This window comes from Micromys minutus (assembly GCF_963924665.1).
Source record: "Micromys minutus genome assembly, chromosome: 12".
NCBI lineage: Eukaryota > Metazoa > Chordata > Mammalia > Rodentia > Muridae > Micromys > Micromys minutus.
Window position 1 is genome coordinate 7,725,712 of NC_137981.1, and position 24,533 is coordinate 7,750,244.

The window sequence follows — 24,533 nt, forward strand, 5'->3', positions numbered from 1 at the left end:
AGCATGTGTCAGGCTGGCTGCCAGTTCCTGGGGTTCTCCTGCCCCAGTTTGGCAGTAGGAGCACTGGGATTGCAGATGTGTGCTGCTATGCCTGCCTTTATATTGGGCCTGGGGAACTTGACTCAGGGCTTCCTGCTTTTACTCTAAGTGTTTTACTCACTGAATTGTCTCCAAGCCCAAGATTTTGTCCTATTTATATAGGTTAAAATCATATGGAGAAGAAAAGGAGGCAGAAAAATATCAGTACAGTTTTTAGTTTCTGAGATGTATACACACATGTGTGCTTGCAGATATGTGTTCTTGTTTGTTTGTTGCTGTCTTATTTTAGTGGTATAGCCATGCTGTCATGGCTGACCTGTGACTCCTAGGCTCAAGTAAGCGTCCTGCCTTAGCCTCCTGAGAACTGTAATTGGAATTAGTTGTACATGTTTGCCATTTGTCTCATTTTTAAGTTTTGATGTAGTCTTACATTTCTGCTTGAGGACTTTCTTTAACTTGTACAACATCTGGCAATTTATTCTCTATTATTGTATGAGAAAGTCCTAAATTTTTTCATCTCTTTCAAAGAATATTTTGAATAGAATTATAGGTTGACAGTGATTTTTGTTAAGCATGTAAAGATTCTACTCAATTCTTTCTTGCTTTCTTGGCATGGATTATGATTAGAACTCTGCTGTGATGTGTTTTTCTGTGTTCTTTTCTTGGTAAGGTTAACATATTCCTTTTTCCTTTGTCATGAGGATTTTATACATCTAATATGTACTTGTGTGTGTGTGTGTGTGTGTGTGTGTGTGTGTGTGTGTGTGTGTGTGTGTGGTTGTTTTGTTCTTGTGAGACGTCTTTGAGCATCTGGCCTCTGTTGTTTCATTTTTTAAAATTATTGATTTATTTTATGTATCTGAATGTATCCCTGCATGCCAGAAGATCATGTTATAGATGGTTATTAGTCACCAAGTAGTTGCTGGGGACTGAACTCACCGTCTGGAAGAGCAGACAGTGCTCTTAACTGCTAAGCCATCTCTCTAGCCCCTTGTGTGTTATTTCATTTCTGTCACAGATTTTGAACCTGTTCAGTCATGCTTGAGCCAACGTGCTGACTTGACTGCACTCCTCCAGACTTGAGCTATTTTCTTCTATTCAGTTTGTTCAATTTCTGTTCCTTGCCTTCAACTTGATCAGTTCTTCTGATGACCCTGTCAGTGTCTTTCTATGTCTTCTGTGCTTTTGATTTTTGGCATTTCCATTTTTTCTTTATTATTTGAATTCATCTCTCTACTGAAGTGGTACACCTTTTCCATTAGGGACTGTACCGTACTAACAATACTGCCCTGTTACAACATCTGAGATGTTTTGTTTTAAATTTGGATTTATTTTATTTTATGTGTACTAATATAACACATATATGTTATATATGTTTAATATAATACACATAAAAATAGTCTTGTGCTTGTGTATATATTTGTACACCACGTGTTACTGATGGTTGTGAGCTTTTATATGGTCTGGTAATTGAACCTGGGCTCTCTGTCCTCTGGGAGAACAGAAGTGCTCATAACTAATGAGTAATCTATTCAGATCCACCAGAGCTGCTTCTGATCATTATTTTATTTTCCGTTTTTAAAATTTATTTTGGCATTACTGGAAGTATTTGTGGAAGACTTTGTGTTGTCTATAGTGGTAGACACTGGGGTAAATGGGCTTTGTTATTGGACTTTTTACTCCAAGTGTTTGAAGTTTGTTTCTTTCTAGTTTTCATTGTTGATATCCTCACATTCCCTGGCAGAGATGATTTGTATCTTTTGCTTTGTTGCTATTAGAAGCTTATTAGTCTAGGGGTGGCATTCAAGAGACACGTTCTTTAGTATACAATTAAATCTCAGTCTTGAATTGCACATTAAGCCTGTTTGTTCAGGTTAGTTTCATGTCTTTCCACAAGTAGAGATTTTTCATTTGCTCGTAAGTATTCCTTAACTGTGGCAGCTTTCATCCGTGTCCTCCTTAGTCTGCTTCTTGAGCTCCACTGACCTACAGAATAGGACAGGACCCCCTCCTTGTTTCCTTTTTGTAAGAGAATGGAGGCTGGGTGGATTATTCACTGGCTGCTGCTGTCTCTTCTAGCCAGCACCATGACAAGTGTATCCTTCCCTTGATCCATCCCATTCTTTCCATGTGAAGGCTGGATGCAGTCCCTGGACAGCAGATTTGCTGGGGTAGGAGCTTCTACCAACAATGCCCAGAAGCTTCCTTCCCATGCTTGCACTCTGCCAGGACTGAGTACTTACAGCATCTAGTTTAAGGTGGTTTCCATCTTATTCAGCTCGTGCTCTGGTTAAGCAAACACTGAGATTCTGTGACCTTCTTTAGCATGCATCTCTCTACAGACTTGAAATGGCAGTCATTTCCATTCTCAGGTCTCTAGTGGGGTTGTGAAAGCTTGTTAATTTATTTAGTTAGCTGTTTTCCATAGGATACTGACGTCTTTTGCTTTAATTTTTCTCATGTCTGAACTTATACTGGAAAGTTAACATTTGTCATTTACACATACACAAAATAGTTTTCTGAAAAACTACGTAATTTATATAAATAGGCATGTTTTCTCATCTTTATCAAATGCATACGAATGAGTGCTCTAAGAAGAGAGGTCAAGCTTGATGGCTTGCGTCTTGGCTGAAAGCTGCTGTAAATGAGAATGAGAGTAAGAGAAATGACTAATGATGTGTATTTATGCAGTTGACCTGTGAGTAATTGTTCACTGTTTTATAAATGAATAGGTAAACGGATTTCGAAGCTATGTAGACCTTTATGTGAAAGACAAATTGGATGAAACTGGAGTAGCTCTCAAAGTTATTCACGAAGTTGCCAATGAAAGATGGGATGTCTGTCTAACCTTGAGTGAGAAAGGTTTCCAGCAGATCAGCTTTGTGAATAGCATCGCAACTACGAAAGTAAGTATCCAGATTCCTCTGTTTCCACGGCATTGGTAAGACGGCATGTTACACACTGAAAAATACACAAAGACAGCAGACAGAGCTGGCTCATGAAAATGCAAGTTATTTTTATCAAATAGTTGTATTAAAACTATTTAAATATATTGAGAAGCTAATGTACTTATTGCTTATTATTGAACATGTTTTATGAAAGTTAGATGGATAAGATTCATTATTTTGTATTCTGAGTTTTGAGTATGGTAGAGACTAATAGGAAATGAGCTCCCTGAGTCAGGCTGGGAAACATGTTATTTGCTATTCTAAGGAGCTTGAACATCCTGTAGGTTTTGGATTTCAAAGTCACACAAAGTTATTCTTAATTTATTGGCTGTGGGTGTAGCCTAGTGGCAGAGTGCTCACTTAGCGTATCTGAGGCTCTGATTTTAATCCAGACACTGCAGAGAGAGGGAGGGAGTGAGTGTGTGAGAGAGTGAGTGTGTGAGGGAGTGAGTGTGGGAGTGAATGAGTGTGTGAGTGAGTGAGTGAGTGAGTGAGTGTGTGAGTGAGTGAGTGAGTGAGTGAGTGAGTGAGTGGGTGAGTGAGTGAGTGAGTGAGTGTGTGAGTGAGTGTGTGAGTGAGTGAGTGAGTGGGTGAGGGAGTGAGTGTGGGAGTGAATGAGTGAGTGAGTGAGTGTGTGAGTGAGTGAGTGAGTGAGAGAGAGTGAATGAATGAGTGAGCGGAGAGCATTATTCCCTGATGATAATAAAATAGTGAGTAACGTAAGCAAATACAATTGACTATTTAAGACAGTGATTTGTGACTCGTGTTTACATTTTATAATGTTTGAACATTTTTCTTTCCTCTCATTTTTTTTTAATAATAAAGTATCCCCAATCTTTTTCTTGGACAATAGAAATTTATCACAGCGATGGTTGTGTTCTGTTGGACAGTGATTTAAAGCTTTATTTTTTTAAAAGGTTAACTATTTGATTTAAAGGTTTTACTTTTTTCTCTCTCATTTCTCTCAGGAACTAGAGAGAATTCCTTCTAAAAGATGAACACTTTTAGACTGCTGCTATGTATGATAACATAATGCCACCAAGGGCCTCTGTTTTTCCTGACTTTCTTTTCTACCACCTATTATGGCATGTGGCTTTGTTTCCTAACCTCAAACACTACTGCATTTCTATAACTCAATTCCAAGCTCTAAGGAAAAGAAAATGGTAGTAACCCAAATTGCCATCTTTTGATCAAGAATGTAGTAGTTTTCATATAAAAACCACCCAGCCAGTAATTATTAAAATCTCATTGGTTAGAACTGAGTCACATGGTTTGTGTTTTTTTTCTTAAACTTGGGGAGTTTAACACAAAGTTGCATACAACCAAAAATACCCTAAGCAGTGATGTTCAGAGATATTTTAGGTTAAATAACACAGTAGTATGGGGAGAGAGGGTGCTATTGCCAGATAAGGTTAGGAAGCTAAATGAACTTTTCTTTCCTTGTATTTTATCCTATACATGTTGCCCATTTGACTTTTTCTGAGTTCTTTCTTTATTGTTGTTTTTGTTGTTATTTTTTCTTTTAAATTGAAAATGGATTTTTTTTTTTACAAAATATTCTGATTACAGTTTCTCCTCCCCTATCTCTTCCAAGATCCTCTCACTTCCCCTTCCATCCTAATCCACATTCTTTTTCCCTCTAAAAAAATAATGATGAAATAAAATATGATAGAAATTAACAAACTGGAAAAGGACAAGCAAACAGAGGAAACATAGCTGAAGAAAAAGCACTAAAAACATACATAGATGCAGAGATACACATTCACACACAAAGAATTCCATAAAACACAAAATTGTAAACCAAAATATATATGCAAAAGACCTTTTAAGGTAAATAAAAAAGAAGACCTCCAAAAATACCATTGACTCTGTTTTATTTTGGCCATCGTTGGTGGGTATGAGGCCTGCTCTAAGAATGGTTTACATATCTAGTGGGACAGTCTTGAGGGAACTATCTTTTTATTAATAATAAACAGTTAAAGAAAAGTGAAGTATAAATATGTTCTTGAGTTTTGTTAAATATCTTATCAAATTGTTAATCTGAGTGGGACATGGGATTTCTCTGGTTATGCAGCTACATAGGTAGCTCAAGGGAATTTGAAAGTTGAAGGCAACGCTGAAGGACTGAGCCATTAATCAGCACGTGGTACCTATGCCAACTCTGAGTGACGTCACTTACACTGTTGAACATTCCCCTGGAGCTCAGATAATCCGAGAACTGGTCTTGAGTATTGGAAACACCATAGATGTGGTATGAGTGGAATGAGGATGAAAAAAGATGACGTAGTGGATTGGCACTGTGACCATAAGTATCCTTTTAGATCCTCACCATCATTTTCAGTCTCATACTCCTCTAGAAAATAAGTAATGCGGACACCACCAAATTGTTGGATATTTTGTGTTCTGTACTTTCTCGGCAGGGTGGACGGCATGTAGATTACGTAGTAGATCAAGTTGTTGGTAAACTGATAGAAGTAGTTAAGAAAAAGAACAAAGCTGGTGTATCAGTGAAACCATTTCAAGTAAGTGATGCTTTTATGTGTTCGATAAATTATAAATCAATAATTAAAACATCATGCCTGTTTTAATGTTGATCATTTTTGTTGTATTTTTTACAGGTTAAAAACCATATATGGGTTTTTATTAATTGTCTTATTGAAAACCCTACCTTTGATTCTCAAACTAAGGAAAACATGACTCTGCAGCCCAAAAGTTTTGGGTCCAAATGCCAACTGTCAGAAAAATTTTTTAAAGCAGTAAGTTAAACTTGTCTTATTTTACGAGAGTTATTGAGAACAGAGTAAACAGTTTTTCTTTAAAATTTTTTAAAATTTCTGAATAAATTCTCTTTTTTCTCATAGATAGTAACTGTGGCCATAGAGATGCTTATACTTTGAGCTAATATGTTTCATTCTGCTAATTTTAAAAGTGTAGACTACATTGTTTCACTAAACTATTAACTGTTTTGTCAAGCACCATAATAGGGAGTTACATACATAACTAAGTGTGTTAGCTTTGAGTTGGCCACTGCAAAGGTTCAGTTTTCTATTGACAGACATGTAGAGCCTCACAGTCTTCTCTTTTCATCTTTCTCCTCTGTTGTTCAAATTATTCTACATATACACACATACACACAGTGATACATACATACATATATATATACATACATACATATATACACACTGCTATATATACACTTATATACATCTGTATATGTGTAAACATATCCTAAATATATACATATGTATGTGTGTAAACATATCCATATGTATATATAAGATATCCTATACAAAATGTAGCATCTTCCACATTATTACAAATTGCATTTGAATTTGTACATTATTTAAATTTTTTCTAAAATGAGGGCACAAGTAAATAATAAATCTTGAATTTGCAGCTGAGTTTTAGAGCAGCAGGCTGTATACATTGTATTGGCTCTTTATAGCCTGTTGTACAGCACTCAGGATTTCATTTGGCTTCCTTGTTAGTACTACCAATTAAGCATTTAGTAAATGTCTGTGACACACCATTAACGTTGTTGGCAGTGGGAATGTAGTCATGTAATCAGCTAGCCAGCGTTATCTTCATCATGTCCATCCATCCATCTGTGTGTCTGTGTGTGTTGTCCCCCTGCCCCCGCCCCTCTCCTTTGAAAGTTTATAGTGTGGTGGGGGATAGAATACAGTTGTTATGGAGAATATGTTTTTTATATCCCAATATTAGGTTTTCAAAGGTAGGGTATAAAAAGCAAAAGCAAATTTGCTTTTTAGGTTCTAGCTTTGCAACCTGTAGAATAATTCTAATGAATTCTGAGCTCACATTACAGTAGAGCCTTCTGCCACCATAACAGTTGCTCTTACAGAGTGATTTGGTTGTAGATACTGTATTATTTTATTTAGGGGAGTCAAGTCTAGATTTGGCACAGGTTACTTTTTTTCCCAATAAGCTGGCTAGAAAACTAGTTTGCCTAAAAAACTATATCACTAAGGCTGATTTTAAAAAGCTTTAAGAAATGGAATTGAAGATACTTAGCTTTATTAGGGAAACAGTTCATCATCTTATCATACACCAATTCATTCCAAATTATAAACAGTGTGTTAGGCGCAGTCTCTTTTAGCAGAATGAGGTTTTTGCATGAGTTTCTGAGTTATCCTAATGTGATTTTCATAATCAGTATTTTTTCCCATAGGATTTTAAGCTTCACATTTTAAATTGAAAGATATCAGAAATGTTAATGTTGGGATTTTCCAATTAGTAAAATAATGGGTCATTAATATGTTAACTTGTAATAAGAGCCTTACTTGAGCCTTCACATTCATGAAATTTATAGGATTTTCCTTGTCTTAGTACTGTAGATCATCGTATGTATAGTTACCTGAGTACTAGTTATAATACAGTTTTATTGTCATTTACGAAAATTTACTAGGCTGTCTTATAGTGATAATTTTATCTTCAAAATGCCTGGATTCTAACTGTCATAGACAATTGTATAAATTTTAGATGAACTTGTGAGCTATTTTATATACTGCTGATCTTTGATTTCTTTTTTAAGGCCTCTAATTGTGGCATTGTAGAAAGCATATTGAACTGGGTGAAATTTAAGGCTCAGACTCAGCTAAATAAAAAGTGCTCATCAGTAAAGTACAGTAAAATCAAAGGCATTCCCAAGCTGGATGATGCCAACGATGCTGGTAAGAGTCAAATCAAGTTTAACTTTTATTTAGTTATAAAAAAACTTTATTTATTTATGATTTTCTGTTAAGAGTAGAATTAAAATTGCTTTATATAGGGTTGGGAGGATGGATCTGTGGGTGAGATTCAAGCAGTATAAACATTGAGGACGTAAGTTTGACTCCCCAGCACCCATGTACAAGGATAGGCACGGTTGTCTGTGCCTTTAACCATGGCACTGTGAGACAGGTTGGGTAGAGATGCAGGTTGACCAGTCAGCCTCGTCTAAACAGTGTGCTTCTGCTTTAGTGAAGATTCTGTCTCAACGGTATTTTCAGAGACAGAGCAATAGAGCACAACAGCTAATGTCCTGCTGTGGCCTCTGCATGGGTGCATACACTCCATACTACATAGAGAAGAGAGAAAGGGAGGTCAGAAGGGAAAAATTGCTTTATGTACTATTTATTTCTATCTTAGGAAGTGGAAAATCCAGTACAATGTATTAAAAATGTACAGTTTACAGTTACAATTACAAATTACAGTTTACCATTTAAACTTCATTAAGCATAAGATAGTCCCATTATCATTGTTATGATAATTTTTCTGGTACATTTTTCTTAGTGAAATAAGGAACTTAAAATATATTTAATTTAAACTATTTTCAGGTGGCAAACATTCCCTGGAATGTACATTAATATTAACGGAGGGGGACTCCGCCAAATCTCTAGCTGTATCTGGATTAGGTGTGATTGGGAGAGACAGATATGGAGTCTTCCCACTCAGGGGTAAAATTCTCAATGTTCGTGAGGCGTCTCACAAACAGGTTCGTATTCACTCCCATGGGTATTCATAACATTTCTAACATATTGCTCAAATTGAATTTTCAAATGTACATTCAGACGCATGTATAATTCCTTATATTTCAGCAATTTAAAAATACTTTCAATGTTTTTCTTTTTGCATAGATTATGGAAAATGCAGAAATAAACAATATTATTAAAATAGTTGGTTTGCAATACAAGAAAAGTTATGATGATGCAGAATCTCTGAAAACTTTACGTTATGGAAAGATTATGATTATGACTGATCAGGTGGGTCTGAAAGTCATTCCATATTTACAGTTCATATCTTCAGATTGTCTTATTGTGTATATCTGTATGTATGTGTGCTGGACCTAGGACAGGTGTAACCACTGAGCTACATTTGGAATCTTTAGACCATTTTCTGGTAATTGTATCAGGAAATTGTATAGGTGAAAGTGATTGTGTGCTTCTAGAGGACACATTATTGTATGAAAACCTGCACATGAAGCTCATTTTATATTATTTAATTTTGGCAGTTATTAACCTCATTCGTTATTTTAATATGTTTTTGAAATGCAGGAAGTAGAAAAAGAATAGAACACAGTGTTCTGTAAGTAAGTATCTGTACTGTAATTTAAGTACTGTATCACAGTAACTGAGACTATGTGGGAATAGGAATGAAATGTTGGCATCTGTAAGAGGAAAACAGTGACCTCGTAGGTTGGTGGTTACTATTGGCACATGTTGGCCTAAGTTGGGATGCACAAAGCCAAGGAGAACTTTAACATAGCAACAATCAAGAACTAGAATATTGAAAAGGGAGAACTTTATATGTAACCAGTAGTATTTCTTAAAATGTAAAACATTTGTGAAGAATTCATCAGAAAAAAGTGCAATATAGTCTTAAGCAGAATGTTCGCAGTTTTCATGTCATAAGAAGACATGTAAATACCTGTGCTCGGTGGTTTTCCTTTTATTGCCCATGGAAGTGGGCTTATAACCTGCATAAATTTTTCCACCCTTAAACATTCTGGTACACCATACAAGATATGATAACATGTCATTTTGTAAGGACAAGTATGTCCAGTCTGTTGTTAACTGAACTTGTCCCTTAAGTGACGGTCTTCTAATCTATGCTTCTTCTTTAATACTTATCTACAGTTTGAATGTGATTTTGTCTTGGCTTCACTCATACGTTTTAAAACTTGCTTAAAAGTAGTTATATTTTATAAAATGATGGGACTTTTTGCTTTACATTTGTTTAGGATCAAGATGGTTCTCACATCAAAGGCCTGCTAATCAATTTTATTCATCACAATTGGCCATCACTTTTGAAGCATGGTTTTCTTGAAGAATTCATTACTCCCATTGTAAAGGTACAACATGCATTCTTTTGATTTTGCACTGTTTTTTTAAGTGTTAGTAGAAGAACTAATTTCTTTCTATTTATTTTTTTAATTAAGGCGAGCAAGAATAAGCAAGAACTTTCCTTTTATAGTATTCCTGAATTTGATGAGTGGAAAAAGCATATAGAAAACCAGAAAGCCTGGAAAATAAAGTACTACAAAGGTTTGTAGTTTAATATTGAAGTTTATAAAGTGACTGCTTAGGTAATCTATTTTATGAGAGTAATAAATACCTTGAAAGTGTCTTTTAGATTTTAAAACCATCAGCTTATTGCTGATTGAAGTTTTTTAATAGAAAATTCTGTAAGAAAAAATTTAAACTTCCAATAGTAATAATGATAATAATAATAATAATAATAATAATAATAATAATAATAATAATAATGTTACAGAATTTCTTCTTAGCACTTTGAATTTTATTATATGCATGTGCATACACAAACACACACACACACACACAAATATTGTGTAAGAACACAACTGCTTATTCATTTTAACAATCACTGTTTTATGCCACTTAGCCTTTCTTAGCTAAGAGTTAATCTGAAATTACTGTTAGACATTATAGTGTTTTAACTGTCATTACTTTAATGTACATCTGACAAATACCCATATTCTTTTTTAACATATTTAAAATTTAGCCAAGTTAAAATTTATGCAGATTACATTAATGTATTATATATTTGATATTTTAAATCAAGATCCAAACAGTTAATAATCTGATTTATGGGCCTTTTAAATCTCTGAATATAACCTTTTTATATTTTATGAATTTTTAAATTTTAATTCATTAAAGAAACTGTTCTGTGTAAATATGTCATGTCTTGAATTTTCTCATTGTGCTCCTTTAGTTTTATTTAATATGTAACAATCTCCTTTTTGCTTATTTTCTGTTACATGATACTTAAATCAGAATGTGATCATATTCGAGTTAGATTTGTTTGACAGAAACAATTATTAATATGTAGCATTGCATGTTTAAGTCAGGAGACATATATTTAGGTTGTCAGTCTTAAGTTTGATTAATTAGTAGCAATTTAATGACTCTATAAGTTTTTCATTTGATGATTTTGAACAATCCCTATTTGTGACCTCATTTTATATTAAATCATGCAGGGCTGGGTACCAGTACAGCTAAAGAAGCAAAGGAATATTTTGCTGATATGGAAAGGCATCGCATTTTGTTTAGATATGCTGGCCCGGAAGATGATGCTGCCATAACTTTGGTAAGTATGTTGTGAATAAACAAAACATTTCTGTATCTATTTCCTTCCTGTTGTGTTTCCTTCTAGAGTTTTGTGTGAGAAGTCTTTCTTGAAAGTATAGTACCTAAAGTGTGAATTTTGGTTTTATTTTTTTTTAAGAAAAAGACTTAGCTCAAATATGTTTGATTAAAAGTTATTAGGAAAACAACTTCAGTTCATTGGAGTTATTTGCCACTTATAAATTGAAGTTTTATAGTGAAATTAATTTTAATGATGGTATTATTGCTTGGACTTCTTCAGGCATTTAGTAAGAAGAAGATTGATGACAGAAAAGAATGGTTAACCAACTTCATGGAGGATCGGAGACAGCGTAGGTTACATGGCCTCCCAGAGGTTAGTCAATGAGGCGATGTGAGGAGGAGGTGAGACTGAGGTTAATTCATGCAGTGATAGTGACATTACTGCTATGTATTTTTCTCCTAGCAATTTTTATACGGCACAGCGACCAAGCATTTGACATACAATGACTTCATCAACAAGGAACTGATTCTCTTCTCAAACTCGGACAATGAGAGGTCCATTCCATCTCTTGTGGATGGTGAGTGATCTGTTACAGTTTCTCATCCTTGCATGCTCTGTATGATTTAATTATGCATACTTTAGGCTGCTCTTTCATGCCACTTTAAATTCTTATTTAAAACACCAAAGTCTATAGTCCATTTAAAATTCTTATTTGAAATATTAGAAAACATGAAGAATTGATTCAAAGGGGCTTAAAGCTTTTGAGGTAAAAGAGCTGGGGTTTTTTTTGTTTTGTTTTTTTTTTGTTTGTTTGTTTTTATACTATTTTTTACAATCTGAATTTTTCAGGAAAAATAAGGGCCATCTTTAAAGGTCTTTTTTGTTGTTGTCCAAGTAATTGAACTTCAAAATTTGAAACTTCAAAAATTGAAATTTCAAAGAGTAAGTAGAATAGAACTCTATCTAAATAATTATTACTCAAGCTTTTAAAATGTTTTTAAATCTCATTAACAAAACCCAATCTAAATAATTTATATAATTTATAAATAATCTCACTTGCAAAATTTAGAAACTTTCTATTAGAACTGATTTTCTTATTTAGAACATCTACTCCCAATTATATAAGTCATAGCAAATTTGTTCTTCTTTGGGTTGCTTGGTTTTTCATTTAAACAGTTGTGTTCATCTGTCAGGTCTAGCCTGAGATCGTGTCCCTTCTATGAAATAGTCCTTCTGTCTACACTGGTCTCAGATACATGAACGTCTGTGCTACTTCTTATGTACCTCTCATTGTCTGAGATAATGGTGTCTCCTCAGTCACATAATGAAATTTTCAAAGATGTAGCCATGTTTTATTATCTTCTTTCTTTCGTGCTCTGGCCTCACCATGATGGATGCAACTGTCAGTATATATGGATAAGGTTATTGCTGTGTTCATTGGTCTCAAGCAAGGAGGAGAAAACAGCATATAATCTTAGGACTGGGGGTATTAGAATGGCTGCTATTTCAGTTGCTTTTAGGACACAGACTGGTTTAGTAATTTGCTCATTCATATGGCTTGAGTATCCAGATTACAAAGATTCTAAAGTCTCCAGCATTCCCAACTACTGCAGTAAACCTTTGTGACTGCTTCTGACTATAGATATGCTAATCGAAATTATCAAACTTCTGTTTGCAAATACATCCCTTCTGGCATAAGTCACAGGAAACAGAGACTCTGTGGAAGAGGCATGACACCTCTGGGTAGTTCCTAAAGTCCAGGCGATCTTTAGTCAGTACTCTTAGGAACTGGAAATGTCTTTTAATTTTCTCCCAAACATGTAATGTTGCCACTAAAAGTGTTGATATTTTGAAGTATTTTGTTTACAACATATAAAAAATGACAAATAAGAATGGTTAACCAACTTCATGGAGAATCAGAGACAGTGTAGGTTACAAGGCCTACCAGGGGTTAGTCATGAGGTGATGTGGGGAGGAGGTGAGACTGAAATTAATTCATGCAGTGACAGTATTTTAAAAATAGTTTTAAGACTATTTTAAAAGGAGGGCTGTTCTTTTAAAAATAGGTTTCAAGCCAGGTCAACGAAAAGTTTTATTTACCTGTTTCAAGAGGAATGATAAACGTGAAGTTAAAGTCGCACAGTTGGCTGGATCCGTTGCTGAAATGTCTGCTTATCATCATGGAGAAGTAAGCATTAAAGATGAAGTCAACTGAGAGCTGTAATTTTTGGCATGCTAAATGACAATTAATCATAATAGAGTAGTTTTTATAAGGTCTTGAAAATGCAATAGAATTTAGAGTTTCGGTTTCAATACAAATTGAGACATCGTTCTAAAAATGTAGGCTGTAAATCGTAAGATTTTTTAATTAACAAAAAACTAATTTTTTTCTTTTTATTTTGTAGCAAGCATTGATGATGACTATTGTGAATTTGGCTCAGAATTTTGTGGGCAGTAACAATGTTAACTTGCTTCAGCCCATTGGTCAGTTTGGAACTCGGCTTCATGGTGGCAAAGATGCTGCAAGCCCCCGTTATATTTTCACAATGTTAAGGTAATTAGTTGTCTGGCTTGCTGACAAGTCCAACTGAAGTTTGTTATAGCAAGTCAAAGTTTAGTAGATAGAGTGGTGGGGGGAGAGGATTGTTCCGTTATTCTGCTCTGGGTGAATACTTCAAATTATTTGATCATAAGTAATTTGGCCTTAATGTTTATACATTCTTGGTAAAAATCAGTGCTAATAAAAGTACACTTTTATTCTGCACTTAGTTTTATTCTTTAGACTGAAACTGGGTTAGGTATTTTATTTAGAATAATTGGAACTTCTTCTAAAGTTATTTAACAATATTAAAGCACTTAAGTAAATATCAAAGTATATAAGGACTCTTATACTGGTTTGTACTTACGAGAAATATGTCTTTTGTACTAATATGAGGTGAATTATATTGTATCTAGTCAGAATTATTAAAATGTAAGTCCTTATAAGGTTTCATTTCTCAGAGCAATATTCTTCTGTTTCCTTTTGTTAGCTCTCTGGCAAGATTACTCTTTCCACCTGTGGATGATAACTTGCTTAAGTTCCTTTACGATGATAATCAACGTGTAGAACCAGAGTGGTATATCCCCATAATCCCCATGGTTTTGATTAATGGTGCTGAGGGTATTGGGACTGGATGGGCTTGTAAACTGCCCAACTATGATGCCAGAGAAATTGTGAACAATGTCAGGAGGATGCTAGAAGGTTTGGATCCTCATCCCATGGTAAGTTTTTATGGCTTAGGTTGTTGACTTATTAAAGGACAAAATTTATCTCTCTTAGGAAAATAATAGAATCTTTTCATTTAGATCTCTTGTAGACAGGATCCTATTAAGATATAAATTTATATTTACTTACCTGAAACATAAATGAATGAGTCTGAAGATAAGTTTTATGGGGTAAAACTGTTTATTGAAATTTTAAAATACCTTGCACTTTATTCAGGGCTTAAAATGTATCATGATACAGATACACACACACACACACACACACACACACATGCACACATATAGTGCAGAATCTTTGAGTCCAAGTGTCTCACTGAACTGGACATAGCCAGTGAGCTCCTGGTATTTACTTACCTGTTATTTCATCCCTTTGCTGGGGTTACTGCTTTATGCAGCCACACCTTGCTTTTTATACTGGGGATATGAATTTAGATCCTGCAAGCATCTATAGCAAAGAATCTTACTACTAATTCCCAAGCTCCGAACTACTTTCTACGATAGTATTTTATTTAAGCTGTTTTGGATCCATTGGAGGATGATGAGCTAGTTATTCCAGTAGTATATACTTCTTATATCACTGGTAGTACATGGCCCTATACTAACAGGGGAATGAAAGAGTTAGGGTCTTTGTTTTCTAAAGTTAATATTTTGTCAGAAGAAGATATTAGGGCTTGAAATATATAGTGATTAAATGTATTCAACATGCACAAAATGTTCCCTGCTATATGTTGACTCTTTTAGTGAAAGCAATAAAGTATAGATTTTTGAACAGGAAATAATCTCTTGTGATTTAGTTAAGGATGAGGAAATTTATGTTGATAACTAAAGTGGGGAGCTGAGAATGAGTCAGTGGTATTTGATGTTTTTTTTTTTTTTTTTTTTTTTTTTTTTTTTTTTTTTTTTTTTTTTATCACAGTACAATGGTTGAGTCAGGTTACTTTTTTGAGGGAAAGGTTTGTTTTACTTCATAATTCTGAGTTTTGGTCCTTAGAGACCTCATTTAGTCCTGGCTTTTGTGTTGCCAGAGTCCGCTGGCAGAATGAGGCTTCATATGTTGAGGGGGGGTTGTGTGTGTCTACTGTCTTTCATATGGTGAGAAACGGGGGTGGGGGGCGCAGTGGAGCTAGCTCTGTCTTTCTGGCCTCTCTCTTTCACACAAAGTTCTAGGATTTAGTAATGGGGCTTCACCCTCATTTAATCCTAACCCTTTACTGAAGCCTTACTTTTAAAATTCTCACTCAGATTTCTTACAGTGGTAACTATAGTTTCACATGAAACCCTGGTAGAACATTCATACTATTTAAATGATAGATAGTTATAAGCATTCAAAATCTTTAAACAGAGCATGGGAGAAAAGTAGTGGTTTTGAAGGAAAGAAAAATCATTAGAATAAAATTAGGAAGTTCAGTTGGATCCAGACAAACTCTACAAGGCATTCAGTATGAAGCAAAAGGAATTTGAATTTAAAGGCTATTAAGCTAACATGGAAGGCATTTGAGCAGTAGACTGAAAAAGAGACTAAGGAAGCCTGTGAAAAGTGTTGGGAGGACTAAGTCATGTTCAGATTATATCAACAGAATGTATAAATTCAAAATCAAGGAACTTAGTGAGCAACAAGTGAGTTTAAGAAGTTTTAGTCATATTAACCTGCTGTAATCAGTAGGCCATGTGCTAAGGGGCTATTTAGAGGTGGTACTGGCACTCAAGAGCAAAGCCAAATCAAGTCATTTCTATTCCCCATCAGCTTCCAAACTATAAGAACTTCAAAGGCACCATCCAGGAACTTGGTCAGAACCAGTATGCTGTTAGTGGTGAGATATTTGTGGTGGACAGAAACACAGTAGAGATTACAGAACTTCCAGTCAGAACTTGGACACAGGTTAGTATAACCAGGTGGGAAATGCATTGCTTTATTCTTTGGGGCACAAATAATTCACCTGTTTGTTTATCCTGTATCTATATAAAACTTAGCTTCATATTTATTTTTACTCTTTTATTTGTATTTTGAATTTTTGAGTTTTTAAGTATATGTAAAAAATGATCTGTATTAGCTTAGTAGTTCTCACTGTGGGTCACATCCCCTACAGAGTTGAAGAACCGTTTCACAGGGGTTACTAAGGCCATCAGAAAACATAGATAGTTATGCTATGATCCACAACAGCAGCAACTTTACAGTTATGAAGTAACAACAAAGGAATTTATGAGTAGGGTTCACCACAGCATCATGAAAGTTGAAAACCATTGCATTAGTTGGTGCTTCCTTTAATTCATTTAAAAAAAGAGATTATATGTTTGTGTTTAAGACAAAAGGCATGGAATGAGAACGATTGTAGGCCAATGTAAATATGCTCAGTAAATTCACATCAGCTTCAGGTGCTATAAATCGATGCCCTCTGCTAGATCTCTGCCATCTTCCTCACAGTGCCTGGTGGTGTGTAAGGAGCTCAGAACCAACCATCATCTTGTATGTCTTTTCTCATCATCAAGCACACCCTTATATGTCACCTTTGTATTAACAGAAACAACAAAGACATTTTTTCTTTGTTCCTGTAGTTTTAGATACTGAAATAGATTTGTATGTACAAGGTAGTAATGTTAACATTGTTTAAAAGAGTTAAAACTGTGATATACTATGAACTGATATGTTAACTTTTTTCCAGAATTTTTAAAAGATTATGTGACTAATGAGAACATGATAGTATATTGTAACAAGATTTATTGTCATTTTAAATGAATGTTTTATAGGTGTATAAGGAGCAGGTTCTAGAACCTATGCTTAATGGAACAGATAAAACACCAGCACTGATTTCTGATTACAAAGAATATCATACGGATACAACGGTGAAATTTGTGGTGAAAATGACAGAAGAGAAACTAGCGCAAGCAGAAGCTGCTGGCCTGCATAAAGTTTTCAAGCTTCAAACTACTCTGACTTGTAATTCCATGGTAATGTAATCTTTCCTAAATGGTCATACAGTGAATAATCATAGGAGCTATAACAGTAAACTTGAATCCTGAAGAATCCAGTGATTAATTACTTTCCTCTGGTGCTCGGCACCAAACTCAGGTCTTCTGCAATAACAGTATGTACTTTTAACTGCAAGCCACCACTCTAGTTCCCTAAGAAACCCTCTAAAAAATAGTCCCTCAAAATTTTTACTATTTTAAACTTTCCCATAGTTTTTGATAATTGTATTTATCAAATTCCTGTCACTAAAAAATATTTATAGAAATGTTTTAATAATTTTTGTTTATTTTAATGGATTTCAGGGGTAGTGTATATTTATTAGAGTTGTTTTAAGTACTATACATATTAAATAAATTAAAATACCAGTACAGATTTATTTAATTTTAAGAAAACCCTTTGTATTTTATGTAGGTACTCTTTGATCATATGGGATGTCTGAAGAAGTATGAAACTGTGCAAGACATTTTGAAAGAATTCTTTGATTTACGATTAAGTTATTATGGTTTACGGAAGGAATGGCTTGTAGGAATGTTGGGAGCAGAATCTACAAAGCTTAATAATCAAGCTCGTTTCATTTTAGAGAAGATACAAGGGAAAATTACTATAGGTAAGGCATAGCCTTTAAAGTTTTGAACATTAGTTAAGCTGGGAAAAAGTCTTTATTAATAGAAGACATTTTTGTCAGTAGAATATAAGCAAATACAAATTGATCTCTTTTCTTGATCCTAATTTTATTTTTCCCTCACATAGAGAATAGGTCAAAGAAAGATTTGATTCAAATGTTAGTCCAGAGAGGTTATGAATCTGACCCAGTGAAAGCGTGGAAAGAAGCACAAGAAAAGGTAATCACCTGCAGAAAAAGATACTCAGAGAAGCTCTGAAAAGCAACTTCCAAAACAAAATCCCTAACCCCAAAAGTTTGATTTAGAACTCATAAAGGTGCTAAGCTGGCTGTTTGGAGACTGAAGGCTTCTGCTAAACCACAGAGCAGACACAGTTTAGGAATTCTCAGTGCATACCCATCACAGAGTACTCCTCTCCACCAGGGCCTTTAGAAATGGCTCCGTACTGAGAATGTGGCTCAGTCTCATTGATCTTAAGTCTGCCATTAAGAGGTTTAATTTCTCATGGTGGTTCTATAAAGTACATGCTTACTCTTTGGGAGCCAGTCTGTGATGACTGTGTGGCATCTGCTTGGTCTAGTTGTGGTTGGGGCCGGGAAGATGAGAGACAATTGTTCCTTTTTGTACTCACTAACACCAAGCATGTGCTCTGTCTGTCTTTAGACTTTGGGTCTGAAATTTAAACATTATAATTAAGTTGTCCAATTTAGATAATAGTTGTATTCAGAGAATGAAATATTGGAACCTTAGGAGTTCCATCAAGAGTTAATTTTTTTTACTATTTGTGATAATAAAAAGGCAATTTAAAAAGGCAGTACAACATAATGATTGATAACAGAAATGTCGAAAAGTTAAAAACAGCAATGATAGTTTTTTGTATATCTATCTATCTATCTATCTATCTATATATATGATAGTAATGTTAACATTATTTAAGACAGTTAAAATTGGGTGATATACTGTGAACTGATATGTTAAATTCCCTTACAGTTTAGAGTCTTCAACCATAATTTTTTGAATTTTTTATCCAAGTATATTGAAATACTGCTCTTGTTCATATTAAGCACTTCTCAAATTTGAAGTCAGTATAATATGTTAAAGCGAGTAAAATCAGAACAAACTGTGTAGTATCAAGCTAACAGGCTTATTTACTATTTTAATAAAGTAGGACAGTGTGATGGAAGGAGCACGTTCTTTCATCTTATGATTTATTGTGCTGCCAAACTCCAAATTATGCTTATATCCTTCTTGAACTGTGTCGTTGTTGGTTTAAACTATAGGTCTTTAAAAATTACCTAATAAGCTAATGAATTTGGTGCTTACTCAGTTTTAAAATATAAGGGTGTTCTGGTTTTGGAATGCCCTTCTGGTGGAAGCAGAATTCATGGATAAAATCTAGCTTGCTTTTAGTAGTTTCATCGACACCATGAAAGTTTTACAGCATTGTTGCCAATTGTACACTTAAGGAAGTAAGGAATTCAGTACCAAAAGGAGTGGTTCTTACTAGAGCCTGTAGTGTTGGGAGAGAGAGAGTTATAAAACATCTACTTAAAGATTACTTCCTATAATGCATGGAAAAGCTCACTGTTTAATTGATTTCTAAAAGTGCCCTTAGCTATATTCTTTAATAGTGAAACACACATACATATTCTTAAAGTGCTCATTAATAACGCTTCTTGTGTATTGAAAACCTAGACAGACTGCACTCTGAAGTTTGAGTTTTAGGCAGAATTGTACTGTGCTCTAATACCTCACAGAGGGCTAATAACCTAGATTTCCATAGCTCCATGGCAGCTCACTGTTGACAGTCTATTAAATATTAGCTAGTACTTGCTAATCATCTAGCAACTGTTCCTTAATTAAGTATATAGTTTTATTTATGTCATGAAGCATCTTGATTTGCACTTTTAATTTTTATCATTTTATTTCCAAAGTATACTCAGTCCTAACTTTGTAGGTATACATACATCATTTTATTTCAATATTTTTAATTGTAAAGCTGTTTATTTATAAACTTTTGGCTTGTTAGATTATCTTTCATTTTTAATTGTCTGAGTGTCTTAAACATCTTTAATTTAATTTCATTTAATGCCTTTGTTTTTAAGCATTTGAAGGCAGTGACACCTAAAATTACTTTTATTGAACTCATTGTAATTTAAAACATAGTATTAGGATAAGAGACTTCTTTAAAGTGCAATTATTATTCTGAGTAACAGAATATCTCTCCACCTTAAACCATCAACTTAGTTTTCAGTCAGCTTATTTTCTGAGTTCAAATTTGAATAATCTTCATAGTAATAGGAAATTTTTATTAAAATACATCTGTAGTGAGTATATGTAGCCTATTTATATTTCTACAACTATTAAAACATTTTTATAAGTGATTTTTTATGTGTGTATTTTTTATGTTCATTAACTACCAGTATAAAAGTCTGACAGTATGCAACGACAAACATTTTACTTAGTAATTTAAGATACAGTATCTTTTCAGTTTGGGACTTAGGAAAGCAATCGACATTTCATCAAATTCCTGAGTAATTAGGGATACTATGTACTATTGTAATGTACTACTCCTTCTGAAAATTTTATGCTATAGCTTAAGAAAATCTTAGGCTTTCTTTTTTAAATGTAAGAAATAGGGTTTATAGGCAATCTGGATGGTAATCTTAAAAAAACTACCACTAACAGTATAGCATGTAAGCCCAATATTAATGGAATTGAAATGTTGATTTGGTATTATAATGGACCTTAATATAAAGTTTATTATTTTTTACAGGCTGCAGAAGAGGAAGATGCACAAAACCAACATGATGACAGTTCCTCTGACTCAGGAACTCCTTCAGGCCCTGATTTTAATTATATTTTAAATATGTCTCTATGGTCTCTTACTAAAGAAAAAGTTGAAGAACTCATTAAACAGAGAGATACAAAAGTATGAACGTTTGTGGGTTAAATAATTTGGAACTATTTCAATATTATCCGTATCTTTGATTTTCTTTGTCCAAAACTAAGAATTTTGATTTATCCTTTACACATTTAAAAACTATTAAATATTAAACTGTACTACTCTTTCTTTTTTTCCCCCTCTCTTTTTTAATTGTAGGGACGAGAGGTTAATGATCTCAAAAGGAAATCTCCTTCAGATCTCTGGAAAGAAGATTTAGCAGCATTTGTTGAAGAATTGGATGTACGTTACATCTTTCTTAAATATATGTATTTCAGGCTGGGAGTATAACTTAGTGGTAGTGGATTGACCTAAAATGTGTAACACTTAAGTTTAATTCCTAGCCCTGCTAAATGAGTAAATAACTTTTAAAATGAATAAACTATATTTAGAAAAATAATGTTTTGAGATAATAATAAAATGTTTTTTAATTATCTCAGAACTTTTCTTTAACATTGTATTAATATATTTATAATCTAAGTTAAGATCAAGATAGCTTTACCTCTGTGAAGTTACAAAGAAAAGCTTTTCTAGTGTGGACGGATATAAGTGCTACAAGTTCATTAGCATAAATGAAATTCTAATGCTTTCTATTTGGTTTAACTCTTACCTGGCTTCTTACTGTTGATTTAATTTGGCATTATTCTAAAAGGAACTAAGCCAGTCCATGGATATGGGTATTTCTACTTCCTTTAGATTTTAAGAAATTTCAGTGACTTTTCTGTTAGTGGAGTTCTAATTTTAAAAGTAAAAGTAGAGAAAGAATTTAAAATGTAAACCTTGTAAAAATTTTGTCTTAAAGAACTAAAATTAAATCCATGGAGGCAGGGTGAATGTTTGATTTTGATACAAAAGTGAGCAACCACTGTTACTGTAAGATGCCAATTCTTTAGTTACTTCACTATTTCAGATTCTTCATCGTTTTATTATTATTCCAGTATTTAATTCTCCTGCCCATGGCTCTGTCACAGTAGAATTCGCAGGAACAATTGTATCATATCACTTGCCTGATGGAATTTTTGAAACCTGTTTGTGTTGTTGTTTTAGGTTCCTGATCTTTTAAGTACTATAGTATACCTTGACTTAATTAATTATTACATTTTTTTAAATAGAGGCATATTTTCTTTGTGCTAGCATATATGTTAAAAATCTAATTTTGTGTTGTGGGTATGCTCAGTGGTGTAGAACTTGGCCTAACATGAATGAGACCCTAGATTCCATCATATTAAAGATGACCAAACGTACATTAAAGAGAAAATTACTGTTTCTGATAACTATTACTGCAATTCTGATACTACTTTAAATTGGGTCACTGACTCAAAGGGTGAAACATGCTCATTTTGTGCTTGCTCTGCTAGTAGAGGTTCCAGAGATATCCCCGTTCAAGGCAATCTTAGGGCCCCAAGTGCTGCTGTCTGCTACACTTTTGTTTTGTCACTTTATTATTTGGTAATTATCAATATTCACACAAATGGCTCAGTAGTTAAGAGTATTTGCTGATCTCTTTCTTTGACTTATATTAGACAGTTCTCATACACCCTTACCTTCTCTGGCCTTTATAGGCTCCCATACACAATGTAGTATATACTCACACAGACAGATATACATAAATAAAAATTAATCTTTAAATTCTAGAGGGTTTTACTTATTTGTAGATTTGATTGTTTTATGTATCTTAAGTGTTTTGTCTGAATGCATGTATATATACCTGGTTGCTTCCATGGAGTTCAAAGGAGAGAATCAGATCCCCTGGAACTGGAATTACAGAGGTTTATGAACCACCTTATGGGTGAAGGGAATTTAACCTGGGTCCTCTGCAAGAGCAGTACTTGCTCTTACATTGAGTCATTTCTCCAGCCCTAAGATAGAGTAATTTTTTGATAACTAAGAATATTTAGACTTAAATTTTATGACTGCATTCTTTAAAGTCATGCTACTATCAATTGAACATACCTTGTATGCAGATACTGCATTGCATGTAGTTCTCAGATGAACAAAGTGGTTCATTCTATAAAACAGAAAAGGATTGGAAGCCTAGAGAAGTGGAGGGACTTGCTTAGAGAGGCGTTCTGTTGGTATGATTAAAATTAATTATTCATCTTTGCAAAGCCTTTTTCATCATCATCCCTAAAATAGCTATGATATGATTTTATAAAGCCTGCCACCATGGTAGGTGCCCTACCAACTCTCAGTTACTTATTAAGAATATATAAGTAGTAAGTAGAAGTATTAAGATTGGATATTAATAATAGTGTTTGATTTTAAAACATCATACTTATAAAATTTTATTAATCAAAAATGTTTTAAATGTCTTTTAAGAGATGACACTTTTTTGCACCTTTCCAAACCTGTTAATTATTATAAAGGATAATTTTATAGAATTTAGAATTTGTTGCATTAATTGTGGTTATATATTCATTTATTTTGATAACAATCCCATTAGATCAATGTCTTGGTATTTCTTTCTTACTTTAAAATTGTGAATCGTTAGTATGATTAAAGCAACTGGAAAGAATAGCTTCATACTTTTTAAAGATTTATTTATCATTTATTTTATTATGCATATAGATGTTTTTCTGTATATATGTCTGTGTACCACCTATGTGGCTAGTGCTGAAGAAGTCATGAGAGGGGGTAGAATGCCCTGAAATTGAAGTTAAAATGGAGATGAACCACCATGTAGGTGCTGAGAACTGAGTTCATGTTTTCTGTAAGAGCCACAGTGCAGTGTATGTCCAGACCCACATCATACATTTTAACAGAACTGTCTTTGTCTGTGATTTGCCAGGTTTCTGATACAAACAGGTCAGCAGTGGTCCTATTCCATACTCTGATAGGACTATAAAGAACCACTTAGGTCACTAATTACGATTGCCATATTCTATTAAGAGTAGGAAGCTACATTCATGAATTGGGATTAAGACTCAGCTGTTCTAACGTAAAAGTTTTCTCTTCCCATTATTTTGTCTCAGATTAGATCAGCCAAAAAGAAACATGTTGATGATTAATTTCAGGTTCTTATGCAATAGTGACTGTTTTTACAGAGCTACTTATGGATCTCCTTCCCTTTTAACCGTATTTCAGAAAGTGGAAGCACAAGAACGAGAGGATATTCTGGCAGGAATGTCCGGGAAAGCAATAAAAGGTAAAGTTGGCAAACCTAAGGTAAAGAAACTTCAGCTGGAAGAGACGATGCCCTCACCTTACGGGAGAAGAATTGTTCCTGAAATCACTGCTATGAAGGCAGATGCCAGCAGAAAATTGCTGAAGAAGAAGAAGGTATCACACATTCCTGTGTCAGCTCATTAATACAGTCACTTAAGTTTATGCTTATTCATGCTTTATGATTTATCATGTATTTTAATGTGATAGGAAATATTTTTTCATGAGAGCAGCTGAGCTGAGGAAGAGCACCATAACAGTCAGGGACACACATGTATTTAGAGGACACACTTATTTAGTTCAGTTTCTTGCAACCCCTTTATCCTCTCTGTTTGGTTTCAATTTGGGTTTAACTGATTTCTTGCCTCAGCCTTCTGAGTTGATTGGGACTACAGGGGCCTAAATTCTGTCTTTAGGATGAGAAACACTGAACATCTTTTTAAATTAAAGTCTTAGCAAAAAACAACCCCAAACCCATA

General features: G+C 34.1%; 1 protein-coding gene across 1 annotated transcript in view; it reads left to right on the top strand.

Moving 5' to 3' along the window:
* TOP2B (DNA topoisomerase II beta) overlaps nucleotides 1–24,533 on the top strand; it is a 61,292-nt gene that overhangs the window by 25,055 nt on the left and 11,704 nt on the right. The window contains exons 8-28 of the mRNA XM_080926891.1: nucleotides 2,772–2,945; nucleotides 5,408–5,509; nucleotides 5,606–5,743; nucleotides 7,540–7,678; nucleotides 8,324–8,481; nucleotides 8,624–8,749; nucleotides 9,727–9,837; nucleotides 9,925–10,030; nucleotides 10,984–11,093; nucleotides 11,373–11,465; nucleotides 11,556–11,670; nucleotides 13,160–13,281; nucleotides 13,499–13,647; nucleotides 14,123–14,354; nucleotides 16,102–16,236; nucleotides 17,103–17,303; nucleotides 17,737–17,932; nucleotides 18,076–18,167; nucleotides 20,725–20,880; nucleotides 21,052–21,135; nucleotides 23,977–24,171. Coding sequence (XP_080783017.1) covers nucleotides 2,772–2,945; nucleotides 5,408–5,509; nucleotides 5,606–5,743; nucleotides 7,540–7,678; nucleotides 8,324–8,481; nucleotides 8,624–8,749; nucleotides 9,727–9,837; nucleotides 9,925–10,030; nucleotides 10,984–11,093; nucleotides 11,373–11,465; nucleotides 11,556–11,670; nucleotides 13,160–13,281; nucleotides 13,499–13,647; nucleotides 14,123–14,354; nucleotides 16,102–16,236; nucleotides 17,103–17,303; nucleotides 17,737–17,932; nucleotides 18,076–18,167; nucleotides 20,725–20,880; nucleotides 21,052–21,135; nucleotides 23,977–24,171 — 2,934 coding nt within the window. The remainder of the gene's footprint in view (nucleotides 1–2,771; nucleotides 2,946–5,407; nucleotides 5,510–5,605; nucleotides 5,744–7,539; nucleotides 7,679–8,323; nucleotides 8,482–8,623; nucleotides 8,750–9,726; nucleotides 9,838–9,924; nucleotides 10,031–10,983; nucleotides 11,094–11,372; nucleotides 11,466–11,555; nucleotides 11,671–13,159; nucleotides 13,282–13,498; nucleotides 13,648–14,122; nucleotides 14,355–16,101; nucleotides 16,237–17,102; nucleotides 17,304–17,736; nucleotides 17,933–18,075; nucleotides 18,168–20,724; nucleotides 20,881–21,051; nucleotides 21,136–23,976; nucleotides 24,172–24,533) is intronic.